The following is an 18,315-nucleotide window of genomic DNA, read 5'->3' as shown; positions in this document are numbered from 1 at the left end:
CTGCCTCGAGAGAGCTTCTCAGGAAGGGGCTGCTTTCATTGTGTAATCTCATAGTTCCATCATGGCCACCGGCTGGAGAGGTTTTGATGTAAGCCCCCTCAGCTTGTCCAAAGCGAAGGTGTCTACCTACTCTGTTGTAGTGCACTCTCCCAAGCGCTTAGTACAGTGCTCTGCACACAATTTAAGCGCTCAATAAAGATGACTGATTGATTGATTGACGGGTCACCGCTGCCTGACCTGGGCGATAGGGTTAGACTGTCCAACAGATCCCACTGAATTTTTGCAAGTTGCTTCACTGGACCCCATAGCCAGCTCAGGAGTCAGTGACTGCAGCGAGCATTCGATTTATCCTTTGCTGCTATTCCGTTGCCCGCTCTCTTTGCCCTTTCCCACCTAGAAATCATCCTGATGATTTCCTCTCCATCTCCTCCTTGATCTCTTTTGATCTTTAATCAATACTCGGTTACAAATTGTCATACGCTTTATCGGAAGGCTTTCCCCTTCTTGAAATATGCCGTTTGCCTCTGAGAAAGGGTAGCCTCGATTTTTTTTTTGATATCTCGGAGCGCCACATCAATATTTTCCTTTGCCACTCAAGACACTAGACTAAACTTCCCCTGAAAGACTTGCTCTGAAGCCACTTGCTCAGAAGCCATTTCCCAAGCCTGTGAGGCTTCATCTACTAGGATGATGCCTATTTTAATTATTGGTGTTTTTATTATTATCGTTATTTTATTATCCCAGAGCTTATAACGTTCATTGCGGCAGTTCCACCTCGACATAAATAGTCCCGACTAATGAGTCTTAGAGAAATTTGCCCATGACTTTTCCTTTACGATGCTTCCTGGCTCGCCACTGCCTTCTTGGCCCTGTGCTCCGAGCCGGTGATTTATTAACGCCAGAAAAATGGAACAAAGCGGCGCGCTCGCGCTGGGGTAGCCCGCCTTCCACAGTGTGAATCAGAACATCACCGAATGTACTCGACCCGGTCCCGCTTCATCACAAAAGCCAGAATGTGACCACAAGGCACCCCAAGCAAATCTCCAACACCTCCCCCAGTCGCAACGTGCTCGGCGGACTCGCATTACAAACCCCGCGAAACGGTCAAAAGAGAACGCAGCTCGAAACGCTCACTCGATACTCACCAGCAGAGTCCCTATTGCCTTTCTTAGAGAGTTTTAAGTCTGTCAGGATAAATCGGAGGGAGTGTTTTTTATCAAATAGGAAGTTGGGTTTCACTTCTGAGAGAATCACTCCTAGTGAGACCCTGACGACTACAGATCCATTCCTGACTATCTGCATTAATTATTTAATGAGTCACGTGACCTCAAAGATTACAATTTCAATATCTCCCCATGAACAGAGGCAACACCTTTATCTGCGAGTGCAGAGCTTTCTCCTTTTGCTCACTTGGGTCCCCCAATCTCCGTGGATTACGACAACTTTTCAGTGCCTTGGACGAACCACTCGGCCATTAATAACCGAGGGCAGGTCAGTTTCTGGACCTCAGTTCGAAATTGGTCACCGGATTCCGGATGCGGGTTCTTGGCGAGAGGAGGCCTTAACAGCCCATCTTTCTTATAATCCTCTTTACATATGCTCCCGTGATGAAGCAGGAGCTGACTGTTCACACTTGCTCGGGATGGTTTTACACCGTGTCTTTGCCTGTGTGATGGGAGCTTCCCAAAGAAAGGTGGAATCCATTGTGTGCATTTCCCAGGCAGCTACGACGCCAAGAGTTAGTGTTAGGGATTCAACAGAGGTCAACCCAAAATGCATAAGCATTCTGACACCAAGAAAGAACCGTGGGTAGATAGATCTACCCACATGTGCATTCTGACATGTGGAAACACACATGGGTGTGTAGCCACCCAAACACGAGCGCATTCTTACATGTAGAACACGCATGGGGTGGTGTCTGCCCATGGCTATATCATAGTTCAGACGACACACACACACACACATACACACAGACACACACCTCTCCCCAGTTCCCGTAATAAGAGAAGTAAGGCAGGTAACGGATCTGGTGTGAGCGGCACATAATAGAGCTGTCGGGTGGATTGAAGCTGGAAGAAGTCTCAAGCTATCATAAACATGCTCCCAGTTATTATTAATGAACCGAAACAACCTATCTCCTCGCGGTCCTATTTCTCAAGTCCCAGAAACCCATTGAAAGGGCAAGCGTAATTGTTATTAGACCGATCTATAATTCGGGGTAGACTATTGTGATATTTATTCTATCTCCGGGGCGAGTCTGGCTACGAGGGCTTTAAGAAAAGTCTCAACCGTCTCAACAGAGCTCACCCAGGCCCACGGGGATGACGGGTCTCTGTTTGCCTATCGATTTACAGTGGCATCCTAGGAAGCCTGTTTTAAACAGTCACCAGTCTGTTTGTGCTCTGGAACCGCTGGGACTAAATGAAGATACTATTCTGAGCGAAGCTGCCAGGCCATGAGGCTGGACGGGGAAGCCCTAATGGGAGACAGCAGAGAGAATAAGCTACACGGGAGCATGTGGGATGTAGGGAATGTGGGGAATAAGGAGACATCCGGGAGCCCTCATGAGTAGAATTCTTGAAATTGTGCAGAAGGCACACCACGTTCCCCCGACCCCCACCTTCATGTAATCTATCTAGGAAATCTTCCCATGGAGCCCAGTTCTAGGTATTAAGTACTGCACTATGCCTGTCACAGTTGAATTCCTCCTGTAATAAAACACCAGGTATATCATAGATTTCAGCAAAACTAGGAAAGATAGCCTGCAAACTGCCATTTTTCTTCAGGGGGAGGGCGATAAGTACTTGGCTCAAACTGTGACAATTAAAGTGTCTCGGATCCGATTTAGGCTGATTTCAGATGTGAACAAAACCTCCATTCCCAGAAACTTGCGAATCTTCCTTCTGTAGCTTAAGTAGAAGAGAGAGAGGGAGAGAGAGAAAGCGAAGGACGCAGAGAGACAGAGACGGAGAGAGGCCGATCCGGAGAGACAGAGAGATAAAGAGGCACGGAGGGGTTGGGTCTAAGGCTATAGGCTCCATAGAATACTGCCTTTAAAGGTCAAGGGTTTGCAGGGCCAGTCGGCTTCCCTAAAAAAACAATTAATGGGACAGAAAATTTGTCCTTTCGGTGAACTCTTATGGTTGCCCTAGCAAAGGGCGGACAATGCAAGATTAAAAACCTCACAGTTGAAATTACCAAATTGTGTTAACATCCTGACTCTAAGACTAGGGTCTCCACTAGTGAAGAGAAACAAGAGATTTGAAGTCTTCTCGGGGTTACTTAAAAGAAGAAAATGATCTTCCTTACCTGGGTATTTCAAAACAAGGTATTTTGTGGCCTGAATGATCTGGATAATTTGCCTAAATTCTCCCTAGCATAACTGACCGAAGGCCCTATATATAAAGATTGGTGAGACTTCAGTACCTCCCCTCCCCCCAAAAAGGGTAAATATGAGCAATTACCTTAAATGATGAGACTCTGCCATTTGATACTTTGCAGTCCGACACTCAATTTCCACCGAGACTCTACTCCTGCTTTGGGTTTTTTTGGGGGGGGATTTTTTTTTTGTAGCCAGCCAAGATGCTGCTTCCTTACACATGACCACATTTTTCCAGGAAGATCCTTTCCTCCTCCACAGAGTTTTCCGAGAGAATGCCTTTCAGAATTGCTGTTGAATTACAAAGAAGTATTTATTGTGAGGTGATTAATGATTCTTAGTAAAATTGCTATTTTCAGAGCGATTTAATTTCGCTTTTAAAAAGTGTGTGGGTGCGGGGGAGGGGGGCAGGGTGGAGTGTGTGTGGAAGGTTAGTCAGTTTATCAACATCGTTTACTCAGCCTACCCGAGTACACCGTCCACACTTTCTAAAATGCATTTTGAATCCTTAGCGAATGGTTGCGGTTATTTCTCCAACCCTGAGTTTTACTGGCAAGCCACAAACAAAAGCCTGGCAGAGAAATGGGAGCTAGCCAAGAGCTCGAAATGTTTTACTTCATTTTCAGATCTACACCATTTCGTTCATAATTAAAGAGCTGGCATACGTTTGCCGGCAACAGATAGCAGCATGTAAAAGAATCGTACTTTTTCTGATGTTTAGTTAAGTGTCTTAAACACTGAAGGGCAAATGTACACAGATTTTATGCAAAGAAGAGGCTCTTTTGGAGGGACCCAGTTAAGTTTTCATTTTTTTCTTTGAAAACCTACGTTCTCATGGAAAACTCAACGAATCTCTTAATGTCCGGAATCTAAATATCTGGACTCCTGCGATGGGAGTCGTTTCATCACTAAACATCTTTCTCTGTTAGAACAGAAGGCAGGGGTGTGTGTCCGCAAGATGGTTGGGGTTGCCCCACAAATGGTTTAGTCTAAGATTTTTGCTTGTTTAATCAGGTAGGGCTAAAACAACCCCCCCCCCCAAAAAAACCTCAAAAACCGAAGATGAGGAGAATATACTTAGGATACCAAATTGCCTAATAATTTAAAGAACGTAAGATTTTGGATTTTCCTAGTATGCGAATCCTCTGCATCTCCTGGTCTTTGAGCTCCTTACAATTACGCTTGAATGCCGTTGTGACATCATCCCGCCCATTTCTCTCAAATGAAACTTCTGAGTGGTACCGGAGAGTTTCATTTTATTTTTAAAGCTCTTTTTTTTTCTTTTCCAGAACACAAAACATTGCTGAGTATACGGGGATCTTTAAAACAGACAGTCAACCAAAACTTCTTTGCACAACTGTATATTTTTTTCCCGCAACACATGCTAGTTACTTGAAAAGGTACAATAAATACCAATGTGATGAATTAATAATGACCGACCACTTATTTCAGGTGTCATCATGGTTCAATGTGGAACTGGATTGCACAAATCAGCCCTACGGAATTTGCTGGACTTCCGTGCAGGCTGCTTTATATAGAGAAGGACATATCCACATAACCAGAAAGATCCAAGCTAAGTCTATGCCAAGTTTGTTAAAAAGAAAAACCACCCAAAAAACAACCGCCAGGCAACTAAACAATAAATAACACTTTCTTCTATTGTGAACTTTTCTGTTGTTATTCAGGCAACCGAAAAAGCATGACATCTGCCCAACTAAAGTTGAAGACAAACACACATTATGTTGGCAATCAGTATTAAAATTAATATAGCATGACACGCCCACACTTTGCACTCAGGGGATAATTTTAACCAGCCAAACAATAAAAGCAGAAATTTTAGGAAACACACGAACCTGTGTTTTAAGCCTTTAATTTTTTTACAGTTTATTCCCAGCACTTCGCTCTATATACAGAACAAGAAAATGCACAATTTTACAGTTGCACATGGACCTAAAAGCACTCCTCTCACTCACTGGACCGTGCCAGGGAGTAAGACAGTAACCCTATAACAATATTTTAAATAAATGCGGGATAAAGAGAAACTAATGTGTCACAACTACATCAGGGGCTATACACTTAGAAACCAATTAAATAACCTTAGGATGTTCAAAATGTCTCTCATGTTTGAGCTCGTTAAGCTCTTGTGAGTTGACCTCCATGGAGGGAAAGCTTATTTTCTTCCTTCTGGACGTGGCTCATACACACATTCCCCAAACAGCCATACTCAACTCAGTGTCTGATTCTGTGTAAATGTATCACTAGTCTGTGGGGTTTGTTGTTTTTTTTTTTCTAACCCTCTTTCAGAGGTATTTTACACCAAGGGATCCTTCTCAAAGATTCAGGATCTCCCAGCCCTTGCTCTGCAGGTATTTCCATAACTAACTATTATGGTAGCACGCCAGCAGTATCTAAATCATCGGAATAGCTGTCCAGGAATGGAATGGAAAGCAACCTGTACTCTGGTGCAGGAATTTTCACTTTCTTTACACACACAATTGGGTTTTGCTTCGTGTTTATGTGGTCCAGAACTGAGGGGGAAGGCGGGGGAAGGGGAGGGAGGAAAGGAAAGCAAAAGCAGTTGGGGGAAAAATAGGAACTAGGTAGATCTCTGTGAGATTATAGTGCTGAGGAGTTTGATGTGGAGCCATCTGGATGGTGGTGGGGGTGGTGATGCTGGCCCTGAGTCTGTGCTTTTGATGACTGGCTGGCAGAGACTGGGTTTGAGGAACGCATCTTAGTGTTGGGCAGCTTGTGGTCTTTCTTCCATTTCATCCTCCGGTTCTGAAACCAGATCTTGACCTGGCGCTCCGAGAGGCAAAGCGTGTGGGCGATCTCGATGCGACGCCGCCGGGTCAGGTAACGGTTAAAGTGAAACTCCTTCTCCAGCTCCAAGACCTGCTGCCGGGTGTAGGCGGTTCGAGACCGTTTGGGTTCCCCTCCATTGTAATTGGGGTTGACTGAGCATACACAACCCAGGAGGAGGAGGACGAGGAGGATGAAGAGGAGGAGGAGGAGGAGGACGACGACGAGGAGGAGAGGAAGAAAAGAGGGAAAGGATGAAGAGGAGGACGATGAGGAAGGACGAAGAGAAGGAGAGGGAAAAAGAGCAATTGGACATAATCATTATATAATAACCTGACACCCAGTACACGTAAGATACATAAACGGTAGAGAAAATGTTTCACAGGCTATTGACAATGGGAAACAATCGAGAGCCATAAAAAATGGTGCTGGGCATTGGGGCTGAAGAAAAGCTTCAAAGACACATGGCCCAGAGCCACTGCCAGGGCAATTAAATTTATGGGGGCTATAATTACTGCCCTAACAGTTTGGCGTCTCGTAAATCTCCTGATAAAGGGACCCCGGATACAAAAGGTTTCTCACGTTTTTATTAGGTGGCACACACACACACACGCACACACACACACACCCCCCCACACCCTCACGTACACAGATCTACCACTCCAACTAGCCGGGCAGCAGCCTGGCTCTTGTCGCTGTCCTCCCTCCCCTCGGGCCGCCGATGCCCCCCTCTCCCTCTTTCTGCCCCCGGTGCCCTCCCACCCCCTTTCTCTCCCCCCCACCCCCACCTCCCCCAGCCATTCCCGCTCCCTCCTCCCCCGCTCCAAGGCGCCACTCACCAGTGCTGACATGGATCTTCTTCATCCAGGGATACACCACGGGCTCTTTGCCTTTCAGGCCCGAGAGGCTCTTGTCAGGCAGGAGCAGGGGGCACCCAGGAGGGCTGCCACCTGCAGGGACGCCGGCCAAGGGGGCCGCCTCGCAGTGGCGAGGAGGAGGAGGAGGAGGAGGAGGAGGTGGTGGAGCTGGGTGCTGCTGCTGCTGCTGCTGCCTCCCGGGAGGAGGCTGCAGAACGTGGGTCTGGAGTAAGGGTTGCCCGGCTCCTTTGGCATGGGGCGAGGTGCCCGGGGGCTGGTCCTGCTGCTGCTGCTGCTGCTGCTGCTGCTGCCTCCCGGGGCTGGCGCTGCCGTAGCCGTAGGGGTAACTAGGTGGCTGCCCGGGGTAGAGAGCCTGGGGTGGCGGAGGAGGAGGAGGGAGAGGAGGAGGAGGAGGAGGAGGAGGGGGATGAGGAGCCTGGTATCCTGCATCCCTACTCGGACGCTGCTGGAAGTAGCCGGGGGGCGAGTGGCCGCCGCCGGGATGCGAATGCTGGGGAGGCTGCAGGTGCTGAGGCTGCTGCTGCTGCTGCTGCTGCTGCTGCTGCTGCGGGGGCGGCGGGTGGTGCTGGGCTGGCTGGGGGTGGTGCTGGGGGTGGTGGTGGTGCTGGTGCTGGGGGTGCTGGCCGTGCGGGTGGTGCTGGTGGGGGTGGAAGCTGCCCCCGCCGCCGCCGCCGCCGCCGCCGCCGGGGCCGCCGTGCTGAGCGTACTCCTCGCAGGGAGGGAACTTGGGCTCGATGTAGTTGGAGTTTATCAAAAACGAGCTCATGGTCATTAATTTGTGAAGTGCAAAAATACTAATTTTTCTCGCGTTGTCGTTTTTCTGGGCTCAGCGAGGCCCCTCCCCCTCCTCCCTGCGCTTACCATCCCCCCTCCCCCCCCCCGCTCCTTTCCTCTCCCCCCGCTGTCAAGTGCCTCCCCCTTTCCTCCCCCCCCCCCCCCGCTGCCGCGGACAAAGTTGGGGCCTCCCCCCCCCGCCCCCCCCCCGGCCCTGCTCCCCCCCCCCGGGCCCGCTGCCAACGCCACTGTCACGTGACTCCGCGCGGACCAATGGGCAGGCCGCGCGCGCGGGCCCCGGATCAGGAAACGCGGGGCTGGATGATGGATGCCGGGGGGGGGGGACGGTTGACGGGGGCCGCTCCGCCCGCGGCGAGAGGGGCGAAAAAGAGGGGGAAGGTGTGGGGACGAGCCCCCCGCCGACCCCCGCAACCCCCCCCCCTCGTGGCCCCCCCTCGTCCGGGCGGGGGGAGCCGCGGGAGGGGCAGGGGCGCGCGCAGCCGCGGGGTGGAAGGGCGCGCGCCCGCGGAGCCCCCGGGGCCGCGGCGCGCGCCCTCCTCGGGCCCCGCCATCAGGACCGGCCGCTCCGGCCTCCTCTCCCCCTTTAAGACCCCCCCCCCTCCCCGGGGCCCACTCGGAGGGGCAATGGGAGACGACGAGGTGGTCATCTGGACCACACGCGCATCCTCCCAATGTGATCTTTTCATCATCATCATCATCATCATCATAAAAGCGGGTTTCATTCCCGCAACCTCCCGCCCGCCCCGAGCCCGCTGAATTGGCGGTCGGGGGTAGGAGAGGAGGGAGAGGCAGGCCGGCGGCACCCGAGCTGACAAGACACTGATTCCCGGGGCTTTTCGGACGATTTCCTGACGATTGGATCATTTTTTTAAAAAAATAAAATTCTCCCTCGGGAAAGTGGGAGCTCTGATAAGAAATACCATCTAGGTGGATGTGGCTGTCGCTAAGAAAGATTAAAAACAAAGGCCAAAGAGTTGACGTGGGTGTGAGTGTGTGTAAAGGTGCCTGTATTGCGGGGCTACGGGGAGAAATAAATAAATCACACGTCGAAATAAACAACTTCCTGTAAAACTAAAGGGACCAGTGGCACGATGTCCAGCGGAGGCAGAGGAGGCCTCTTCTAAAATACTACGTTTCTTTTTGGATCTCAGTTTTCTAAGGTGGTGCCTTACCCTGCTGGACTTGAATTTATAGGTTAGGCTGTAGTTTCTGGGTTACTGGAAAGTAGCCAGGCGACTGTATCTATAGTTCAGAAAGAGAGGAGAAAAAGACTGTCTCCTGCCATTAGGTAATTGAAAAGTGACGGTTACAATACTACAATATTATTAACAAATAAATTACTTATTCATTTAATTCAATGTAAATATCGATGCTGGGTTTTTTTTTTTAATCCTTTCCTTATCTGAGATACGGGCACGCCTATAGTCTCTGCAATTCAGCCTGGATTATTTGAGAGCACCGTAACATGGTCGCCGTCAGAAATATATTTTGACTGACATGTAAGTCAGGAATTCTCCAGATGGTGTAACGGGGCTAATTTTTCAAAGACATTATAAAAAGTTTTCTCACTAAGTGAGTAGAGATAGAATAACTTCTAAAGGTTTACGAGAAAGTTATATCCTAAACCGAGATAGACTCCAGAAGGAACGGTTTTAAGTAATTCTGTCTTCATTTATATCAGTTACACATATGAGTTACTAAATGCTAGAATATATCCATTTGATGGATGGCCATTTAATGCTTAGCCACATAAAGCCTATTATATTCGACTAATCTTTAAACTAATTTGGAAAAAGAGGTTGAAGAGAAGGATCTTGTTAGCTTTCTCTCTCCAATCTCCCAGAACTGTTACAAAGAGGTTTTTCTACTGTTAACGGACGGCAGCCTACATTCTCGCAAACCTACCGACATAAAACTAATAAGCTCTTTAGGAGGTAATATCTCCCCAACCCAAGGGTTTCTGAAAGGAGGAAGCAATCTCATTTGGAGTTTGCTTTAAAAAGAAAGCATCATTAGAAATCAACAGCAAATAATAAAATATTTTTAAGATTACCAGCAGACTCATGAAAATCGTAGGCTGTTCGAAATACATCACGACTTCCAGACCAGTTCACGGCTATTCACAGATCGCGGTACAAACCATGGAATTTCGCACCTTCCCTAGGATGATCGGCGTTTCATTCTAAAGCTCTGGACTACGTCTGTTTAGTATTATTTACAAGTATTAAAACTCAAATTGATGTTGTTTAAACGGAAGAGTTCTACTGTATTTCTATTTTTAGAAGTTAAAGAGAAATGAACACTGTTTTGTATATAGTTGACCTAAACTGGTTAGCTGAAGCTTGTTTTTCATGTGGTTCTATTACTTTGTGAAGATGTGCTTATACAGGATCTCTAAAGGCCTGTAACTTGTCTTTGTGGTTTGCTATCATAAACAAAAACTGAGCCAAGACCACCAAGTGTTATCTCACACACCGACATTTTGACATTTTACTGCAAGATTTATGGCTGTAATAAACAATCTCAGTACCTTTTCTGATTTCTCCAGAACCACCCCCCCCTTCAAAATGTAGCATCATTCCACCAAATTAAAAAAAATTAAAATACCATTTGTTTATACTTAAGCAAAGAGAAACCAAACCAAAGCGGGCAAGACGCTTACCCAACTAATAAACGACCAAAAGTTTACCAGCAGCATCTCTCCAGAGGAGAAATGGGATTCACTGAAATGAAGCAGAGAGGGGGATTTCTAATCTTCATTCAGCAACTGGATCCAATCCCAAACATCCACCAGCAGTGGGAAAGGGTTATCCCTTCCCTGTGAAACATGTAAGCACATCTGCTCATTTCCACGTGCACCGATAAAATATATTTACGAGAAAAGATTTTTTAAAATCCCATTAAGTGAAATAACTTTCCATCGTATCCTTGCACCACAGATGGAGAGAGTGCGCGTAAGAGAGAGAAAGAGGGAGAGCGAGAGCACGGAAGAGTGCTACATTTGCAGTCTCGTTTGAATCTGATTTGAATCATTTTGAATATATTTGGAGCAGCTTCGCTTCTTGAATGCAATCCTGTCCCTAGTTTCAAAGTGACCGAAAAGTGACACCGTGTGCATTTTGTTTCTTATTAATCTTACACATTGACAGTCTTTGTTAAATAACAAGGCGCGCCCTTCACCAGCCGACATTTTCATATTTGTTAGACGCGGTGACCTGAAGTTCACCTCGGCCTTGGACTTAGCTTTTCTAAAAGGTCTATACAGTGTCTTTTAGATAGCGGGGTGCTTTGCTCAGGTCATTCCTTCTGAGAGAAAATCAAAAAAAAAAACTCGCGAGGAAATGTAAACGTTATGGAATGTTTCAACTGTATTTATCCTTTGTTCTTTGAGCCGAGAGTCCCACCGAACGCCAGCAGTTCGATATTCAAGAGTGTGGTTAGGGAGGTATGATAGACGCTGGCGTTTCCTAATCTGTGAAGGTGGCCTGTTAGGATTCTTTCCCTCCCTTCCTGAAAGTGAATTTAGGCACTTGACCGGTTGGATATGGGATGATTTGCTTGGTCTCAGGTTAAGGATCAAACACAACTTGGATCCACGAACTGTGATTGGTATTCGAATTTAAATGAATTTCATCTACGATTGTATCCAAGAGCCCTGCCTTCTGCCTTCGAGGAAGGAACCTACAGAATAAAGGAATATTTCAGCCCAAATTAATATCTGACCTAGCTTCCCGTTTCTTTCATTTAAAAAAAATAACTAAGGTGTCAATAATTATTGACGTTGAAATCTTTTTTTAAGGTATGTCACGTGTTCTTAACCTAAGACAGTGAAAACATAGTGTATTGAAGAAAACCAAAATCTGTTCTATTACTCACCACAATTGTGTGTCTTCAGGTCTAACCTTGGTGGGGTGAGCTGTGCTACAAACACTATTCACCACGTTTCCTACTTCTAGCTATAAAATGAATACACATTTGGCTACATGTTTTGGACATAGTGAAAACTTTACCCTTTCACACTTGGCCTAGCGAAAAGCACTGTGATTTCCCTATCAGAAAGGTACTCATTAAAAATTTAATCTGTGAATGTACACACCAGCAAATCAATCGTTTAACCCTCTCCCCCCCCAAAAAAAAATGGAGGGAAGAAAAGTATTTGATCATTTTTGAATATTCTGAAAATGACTACTTGAAACACAATACATGAATAGTTTATACAAATCATGACCCCCACTACACTCTGAAAATTTGGAGGCATTTAAATAGTTAGGAACATTGTTTAGTTTTCCAAGTCCAATTAACATCTACGTGATGAAACATCTTGATTACCTTGTGTCCTCAATACATTTTCTTTGTCTCCTCTCCCTTTCCTCCCCACCCTTTCCTTCCCTACCCTTCTTTTCCATTCACCCCCTCTTCCCTTTCCTCTTCCTTTCCATCTTCCTTCCCCAATCTCTCTTCCCTTCCTCCACCTCTTCCTCTTTTCTCTTTTTCTGTCTCTCTTTCTCTCCCCGTCTCTTTTTCTCTGTCTTTTCCTAGAAATCACAGTTGTCTTTTCTTTCAAAGTGTCAGTGCACGCATTTTATTATAGAATTTATGTTCAGTCCAAAACATCTTTCTTTTTTTTTTTTTGGTCTGTAATGTGTACAGCTGTTGACTCAAAGGTTGGTAAGCGTTTCTCTGGAAATAATTGGAATATAACCTTAAAGACAGGGGGAAATCTCAATAAGAGGCACGAAACATGCACAGAAAATCGAAAATCCTTCAACACACAGAAAATCCTCTTTTCTCCTTTCATCGGCATAGCTTTCATACAAGGATTTTTTTTTCTCAGAGTTAAGATTCCTCTTGCCAAACGACATATCTGAATACTAAGAGATGTTCTCTGCGTTTGAAAATCTGGGAATAATATATCCTTGAAAATATAGATCCGGATCGCTCTTGTTTATACAGATTGAAGGGGTCATTGTAAAAATCAGGGCAAATCAAAAGCATACGAATAAAATCAGTGAGTTATCGCATCCCATTTTAAAGTGACTTTTAAGAGTTTGCTAGCTTTCTACGCTATTAAAGAAATACAACCTACCGACGAGTTTTGTGCATTTTGTTACCTGACAAAAGCCACGGATAGGCAAACAGTTTTCAAACAATATGAAGTGTGTTGGTGTTTGGGTAATATATGCCTGTTTACCTGCTGCATCCGAGCCACTGATATTCAGTCAAAATGTGGCCGATAATTCAAGATGAAATACAGCGTATATTACTCTTGAAAAGAGGAATTTTCTATCCTTTCCTCAGTAATTGAGGTCATTCAACCACCAGGGTTCACCTGGAGTCCATACTGTGATACACGCGTAACTCAAAGCTTTTTTATCTTTTGTGCTGATAGTCAAGATCTCGGCTATAACATTGACATCAAACTCTGTCTGGGCAGATGACTAAGAGTGGTGCAAAACGTAAACTTTTGACCCTCAACTTTTTGACCTGCAGTTGTAACGCCCTAACCACAAAGATATACAAAAGCTATGCCTCGTCTTTCAGGAGTAAGAGGGTGCGCCGTTTGTTTCAATGGCTCTGCTGTTGCCCCTGCTTCGTAAAGTATGTTTTGGAAGCGGGCGGGGGCGGGGGGGTGGGGTGCGGGTGTTGGGGGGAGGTTTATTTTTTCTCTTCCATTACTATATTTGCTGTCAATTCAGTTTCCCATATCTTTCGTCAGCGCTGGAGGGACTAGCTTAACTCCAAGACGCTCATGGTTACGTTTGCCAGGGAAATGTTGGGTAAGTTGGGGGAACCTCGAAAATGCAAAAAAAGAGAGAGAGAGAGGTGATGGGGGAGAAAGTTGGGACTGGGAGTTACATTCGTCATTTTTCCTTTATTTAAAAATAAACCACAAGGCTGATTGTTTGGAAAGCTTGCCTAGGCAAACGAGTTGACTGTGAACTTGGTCTAAAGCGAGCTCTGCTGGTGATTCCTGGGGTGTGCAGATTTATCTTTTCTGCATTTACTTAACCCGGCAGTGAACTGCACGGGTTGCCATTTGTTATCCAATGACAGACTTCACCTCAAGCAAGGACTGTTTCACAAAATTGCAATAATTACCCAATAACCTTCATAACAAATATTATTATTGAAAAGACCATTTTTGGGGAGGGGGAGGGGAGATGAGGACAGATTCCTCCTGTAAAATAGCAAATGAAACCGAGGCAAATGCTTCAAGATTTCCTATCTTGGTTAGTGTGTGTGGTACACCTTCCCATCTACATATGTGGTAGAATAAGATCGTGGCCGGGTCTGTTCTATGGCTCTAAGAGCCATATTGCCGACTAAGAGAACCCTCACTCCACCCCATCTCCCCTCTCCAAGATCAATAGAAAGGGTTGTGGAAGTTATGACTTTGTATTGCTCAGAAGAGCGAATCAGGGCTGAGACTTAAAATAATGTGATTTTTAACGCAAAGAGAAAGGTTTATTTCCCCTTTACCTATGATATCTTTCAGAAAGTAATATGTTCTTCCATTATTAATTGTTTGAAAACTGTGGCATTGTTCTCTGTCCAAATGAGAACCATTCTCTCTCAGATCAGAAATCCTGCACTACTTTCTCTCAAGGCACACAAGACGAATTTCTGAAGAACAGGCTAGCATCATGTTTTGAAATTAGCACACGGAAAATGTAACAACGTTTTAGAAAGTGTGACCAAAAACTTCCTATGGAATTTCTTGATCAGGGAATATCAGCAAACAGATGTGCCCTGGAAATTCGGGTATATATGTGTATGTATAGTGACGCCTGTAAACATACTGGAGGAAGAGAGACGCTAAAGGCATTTAATAAAAGGCACAGTGGCGATGATCCCTAAGTAAGTTGCCTTCTCCAAAAGACCAAAGCTAGAGGTAGAAGGGGTAAAAAAAAAAAGGAATCCACTATGGAAACTATCTAGATAACCGTATGATTTTTCATTCTTTTTTTTTTCAATGAGCTCAATCTCAGTGAAAAAAAAAAAAAAAAGAAAGAGAGGATCATTCTGATTTGTGCTTTTTCAAAAAGTTTCCGGACTGGAGTTTGGTCTGGGTTTCCATTGAGGGCACCATCTTAAACTCTAAATTTAAAGAAGTTGAAAACCGAAACAACTTGGACGATCTGATAGAAGACAATCTTTAGTATTGGTAACACACAAGTTTGTGATCCATTGAGAAAATCTTGGCGGTAGATATGAAAATAGACACTGAGGGTCAGATAATCTCCTCCACACCATTTTGCACATACAGACACCTCTATAATGCCAAGACACGTATCCAGGCATAGATACCTACCCTAGCTAGAAATATATTTCGAATGAGTTGCTAGATTATGTCCGTGGCCCATCAACTTCTTTCTAAGATTGTAATTTCAGTCACCAAGAAATCTCTTCATCAAATTACCCGAAGGTCACTCAAATGAAACCTTGAACAAATGCTTTCTAATGACGGAGACGGAAGTCCGGCAGCATAATCAAGAAAAGAGTTGACCCCCCCCCCCCCCGCCGCCCCTACCCTACACACCAACAATTATATTCCTTTTTTTCCCCTCGCTTCGCCTAAAGGCAGATGCACACTTCCTAGATTCTAGATTCCAGTTATTAAGTTAGTAGATACCCAGATTTACATTTTACTAGGCGGATTTCTCCCAGCGCACAGGGCCAGACGATGAGGGAAAAGGTTTACTTACTTTCGCACAACTTTGTCTCCCTTACATTTATGCTCGTAATACCTCCGAACCTCTGGAGGCTTTAGGTTTAACATTAGTGTGCAGGGGTTGGGCAGTAAACTTTAAAGACAGTTTGGAAGTCCGTATATTTGTCAATTCCCGATTCAGGCAAGAGTTACGTAAAATACCCTCTCTGGTCAACGCTTACAGACAGACCCTCAAACAGGAAAGCGTCTGGAAAAATCGTGCCTCCTTCCTTTTTTTAATTTCAGAGGAAGTTTGAGAACTTTGGTTTAACTCAACAGAGCGATGGGGAGGGAGGATTCTGTGGGTTATCTGCAACTCCGCTCCTGTGGCCTCTGCTCAGGAGATCGCCAGGTTTATAAGGACGTCACTGTAAGGGGAGAATCACTTCGGGTTTTTTTTGTTTTGTTTTTTTCTTTTTAAATTCCGAAAAATATGGGCAGAACAGGAGGCGACAATAGGGATTTGAAGGGGTTGATGGGCTCAGGGCGGGCAAAAATATAGCTCCGCTGGTGCCATTTTGGGAATCTATTTCGAAAACCTAGATTATGGAAATTGGCAACGATCAAATAGAAAGGGAGGCTAACAAAAGAAAGCCGGAAATCTCCTACTGACAAACGACCCATTTCTTCCTTAAATGCCACTTTATGACGTGTCAGGAAAAACAAGCTAATAGCACTGCAAGACTTTTAAGTTCTGCATTGAAGATGCGCCGTTTCGCCCCCATCCAGACCGCGGTTGTGGAGAGAAGGGTGATGGGGAGGTGGGTTGGGTTTTGTGTGTTTTTCAACTGCTAACTAGTTAGACGGATAGGGTGGCTGGAACCCACTGCATTGAAATACTAATTCTCCCGAGAGGGGGAAGAGAAAGAAAGAGAAAGAAAGAAAGTCCTTTTACCCTTTCATTCAGCCCTGGAAATTCAAAGACTAAAGTTAAATCCGGCCATAAAGTTTATTGCTGAGTAATCACACGCTAGTGAGAAGAGTCCACGGAAATAAAGAGAATGACGAGGCGACCAGGCAGCTGGGCCTACACTTCGATTGCCAGCGAGGGGCGAAGGGAGGGAGGCAGAGACGGGGGTAATATAGCCTCCTACATCTGTATGGCTCGGGCTCCCTGTGTATGTGCCTATTGCCTCGAAATATAATACCAACCCCTTAAAACCCCTTCCTCAATGGCGCAAGGCATCTTAGGAGAGCTATGAGGGAGCGTGCTCGCCAACACACTGCGGATCCTGAGCGAAAGGCGAAGCCCACTTCAATCCAGGACCTGCCCAACCCCACTAAACCCCGCGTGGGTCTTGGGTCAAAGCCTCGGATAAATCCCGAGGCCCCGGCCCCTCGAAAGATCATATCCGTCCTGGCCACACTTGCTTCACCAAGCCAAAACCGAACGCCCCGTTCTTCCTTGCCCGCAGCTCAGAGCACTCCCCGGGCCTGCAGCCAGCAGCCTCGCCCCCGTCTCTGCACCCCATCCCCACCCCCACGCCCCCCCGACCCAGCTCTTCGGAAAAGATCCAGCCCCGACACAAGGGGATGGCTGGACTCTGCCCTCACCCCATCCGTTCACAGACATTCTCTCTCGGCCTCGCTCTAACAAGCCACACGCACGCACACACACACAACACACGCACACAAAAAAAAAAAACCACGCAAAAATCATCCCTTTTTTTGCAAAGCGAAGAACTCGGAAAGCAGCGGAAGTCATTAACGTTTGCGGTAGTCCAAGTAATTAAAGCTAGGCCTCAAAAATCAATCTCTGCCAGAGTCACTTATTGTGGTTTGCTCCGATTGGATTGGTAAAATTTCTCGCTCGTTGTTGGCCCTTCTAATTTAGGAAGGCAAAAAGTTTTCGGCGGAATCCACAGCCTGAACTGATTGTTCAGTTCTTTTGAATTCAGTGGCAGCCCTCAGAGTTATTGAACGAGAGAGAGAAAGAGAAAGAGAAAGAGGGAAGTTTTCAATGTACAAATAAACTTTAAGGAACTCGTGAGCCAAACTTACCTTAACTTGCAAGGAGCCATTTTTCAGAGAGTTTTGAGAACTTGTGGTTTGGATACTTCTGTACCTAATATTGATAATTTGAATGACCAGGCGGCACACGTAGCCTGCAAAAGAGTCAAATGAAGTCCAGCGTCAGTGAGATTATATGTTATGTGGTATATAATGTTGGATGTCAACTCCCCAAAACCATAAAACTTACTTTAATGGCACCACGTGACTTTTTATAGCCAGTGAGCCTATCTGTCTGTGCTATGGATGATTTTACGATCTAATTCATAGACAAAACCCTATTCATTTGGCACCCAAATGTCATATAGCCGGAACTGGGGCTTATAAAGTTTACTGTTTTATAACTTTTAAGGGAAGGCATCAGTGTAAGCAGTCAGTAAATGTGCAAATCTTTAGTTGCTCTTAGAAGCTCAGAAGAGTTAACCAATCAAGCTATGATGGGGTAAGTAACATTACATTTGTAGCAAATTAATTGTAGCGAAAGAAACCAAATCTGTTAAGGGTGAAAAGTGGGAAGGTGGCGATAGGGTCTGTTTAGACGCCGAGATCTTTGATGCGGGTATCCTGTAAATATCAGTTCTCTAGGAAGTTGAAACCACAGAGGTAATTTCAGAATGAAGTGGAGACTTTGGAGAGACTGGAGGGCATTCTAACAAAGCATATGGGCTTTTTTTTTTCTGTCCTTTTTTTTCCTCTTTTTTTTCCAACAGCACATTAACATTGGATTGAATCACAGGCTG

The 18,315-nt window shown here is 45.6% G+C and overlaps 2 protein-coding genes across 2 annotated transcripts in view; both read right to left on the bottom strand.

Moving 5' to 3' along the window:
- The window catches only part of HOXA3 (homeobox A3), a 34,468-nt gene extending 16,783 nt beyond the window's left edge, over positions 1 to 17,685 (bottom strand). The window contains exons 1-2 of the mRNA XM_029071139.2: positions 17,567 to 17,685; positions 3,465 to 3,670 (exon numbers count right to left, since the gene is read on the bottom strand). The gene's annotated coding sequence lies outside the window, so the exon portion shown is untranslated. The remainder of the gene's footprint in view (positions 1 to 3,464; positions 3,671 to 17,566) is intronic.
- Positions 4,619 to 7,915, bottom strand: HOXA4 (homeobox A4). The gene is made up of 3 exons (XM_029071407.2): positions 7,649 to 7,915; positions 7,021 to 7,597; positions 4,619 to 6,336 (listed from the first exon to the last, which is right to left on the bottom strand). Exons 1-3 carry the CDS (start codon positions 7,829 to 7,831, stop codon positions 5,996 to 5,998), a joined length of 1,101 nt encoding a protein of 366 aa, XP_028927240.1. The 5' UTR covers positions 7,832 to 7,915; the 3' UTR covers positions 4,619 to 5,995.
- Positions 17,686 to 18,315: the final 630 nt, after the last annotated feature.

This window comes from Ornithorhynchus anatinus, chromosome 8 (assembly GCF_004115215.2).
Source record: "Ornithorhynchus anatinus isolate Pmale09 chromosome 8, mOrnAna1.pri.v4, whole genome shotgun sequence".
Lineage (NCBI taxonomy): Eukaryota > Metazoa > Chordata > Mammalia > Monotremata > Ornithorhynchidae > Ornithorhynchus > Ornithorhynchus anatinus.
Note: the sequence above shows the minus strand (reverse complement) of the source record. Positions and strands in the feature narration are given on the sequence as shown.

Coding starts and splice junctions, on each gene's coding strand:
- HOXA4 (XM_029071407.2), bottom strand. CDS start 7,831: ATGACCATGAGCTCGTTTTTGATAAACTCCAACTACATCGAGCCCAAG. Junction 7,598..7,648: donor ACCAGCACCACCACCACCCC/CAGCACCACCCC, acceptor CCGCAGCAGCAG/CAGCAGCAGCAGCAGCAGCA. Junction 6,337..7,020: donor GAAGATCCATGTCAGCACTG/GTGAGTGGCGCC, acceptor GTGTATGCTCAG/TCAACCCCAATTACAATGGA.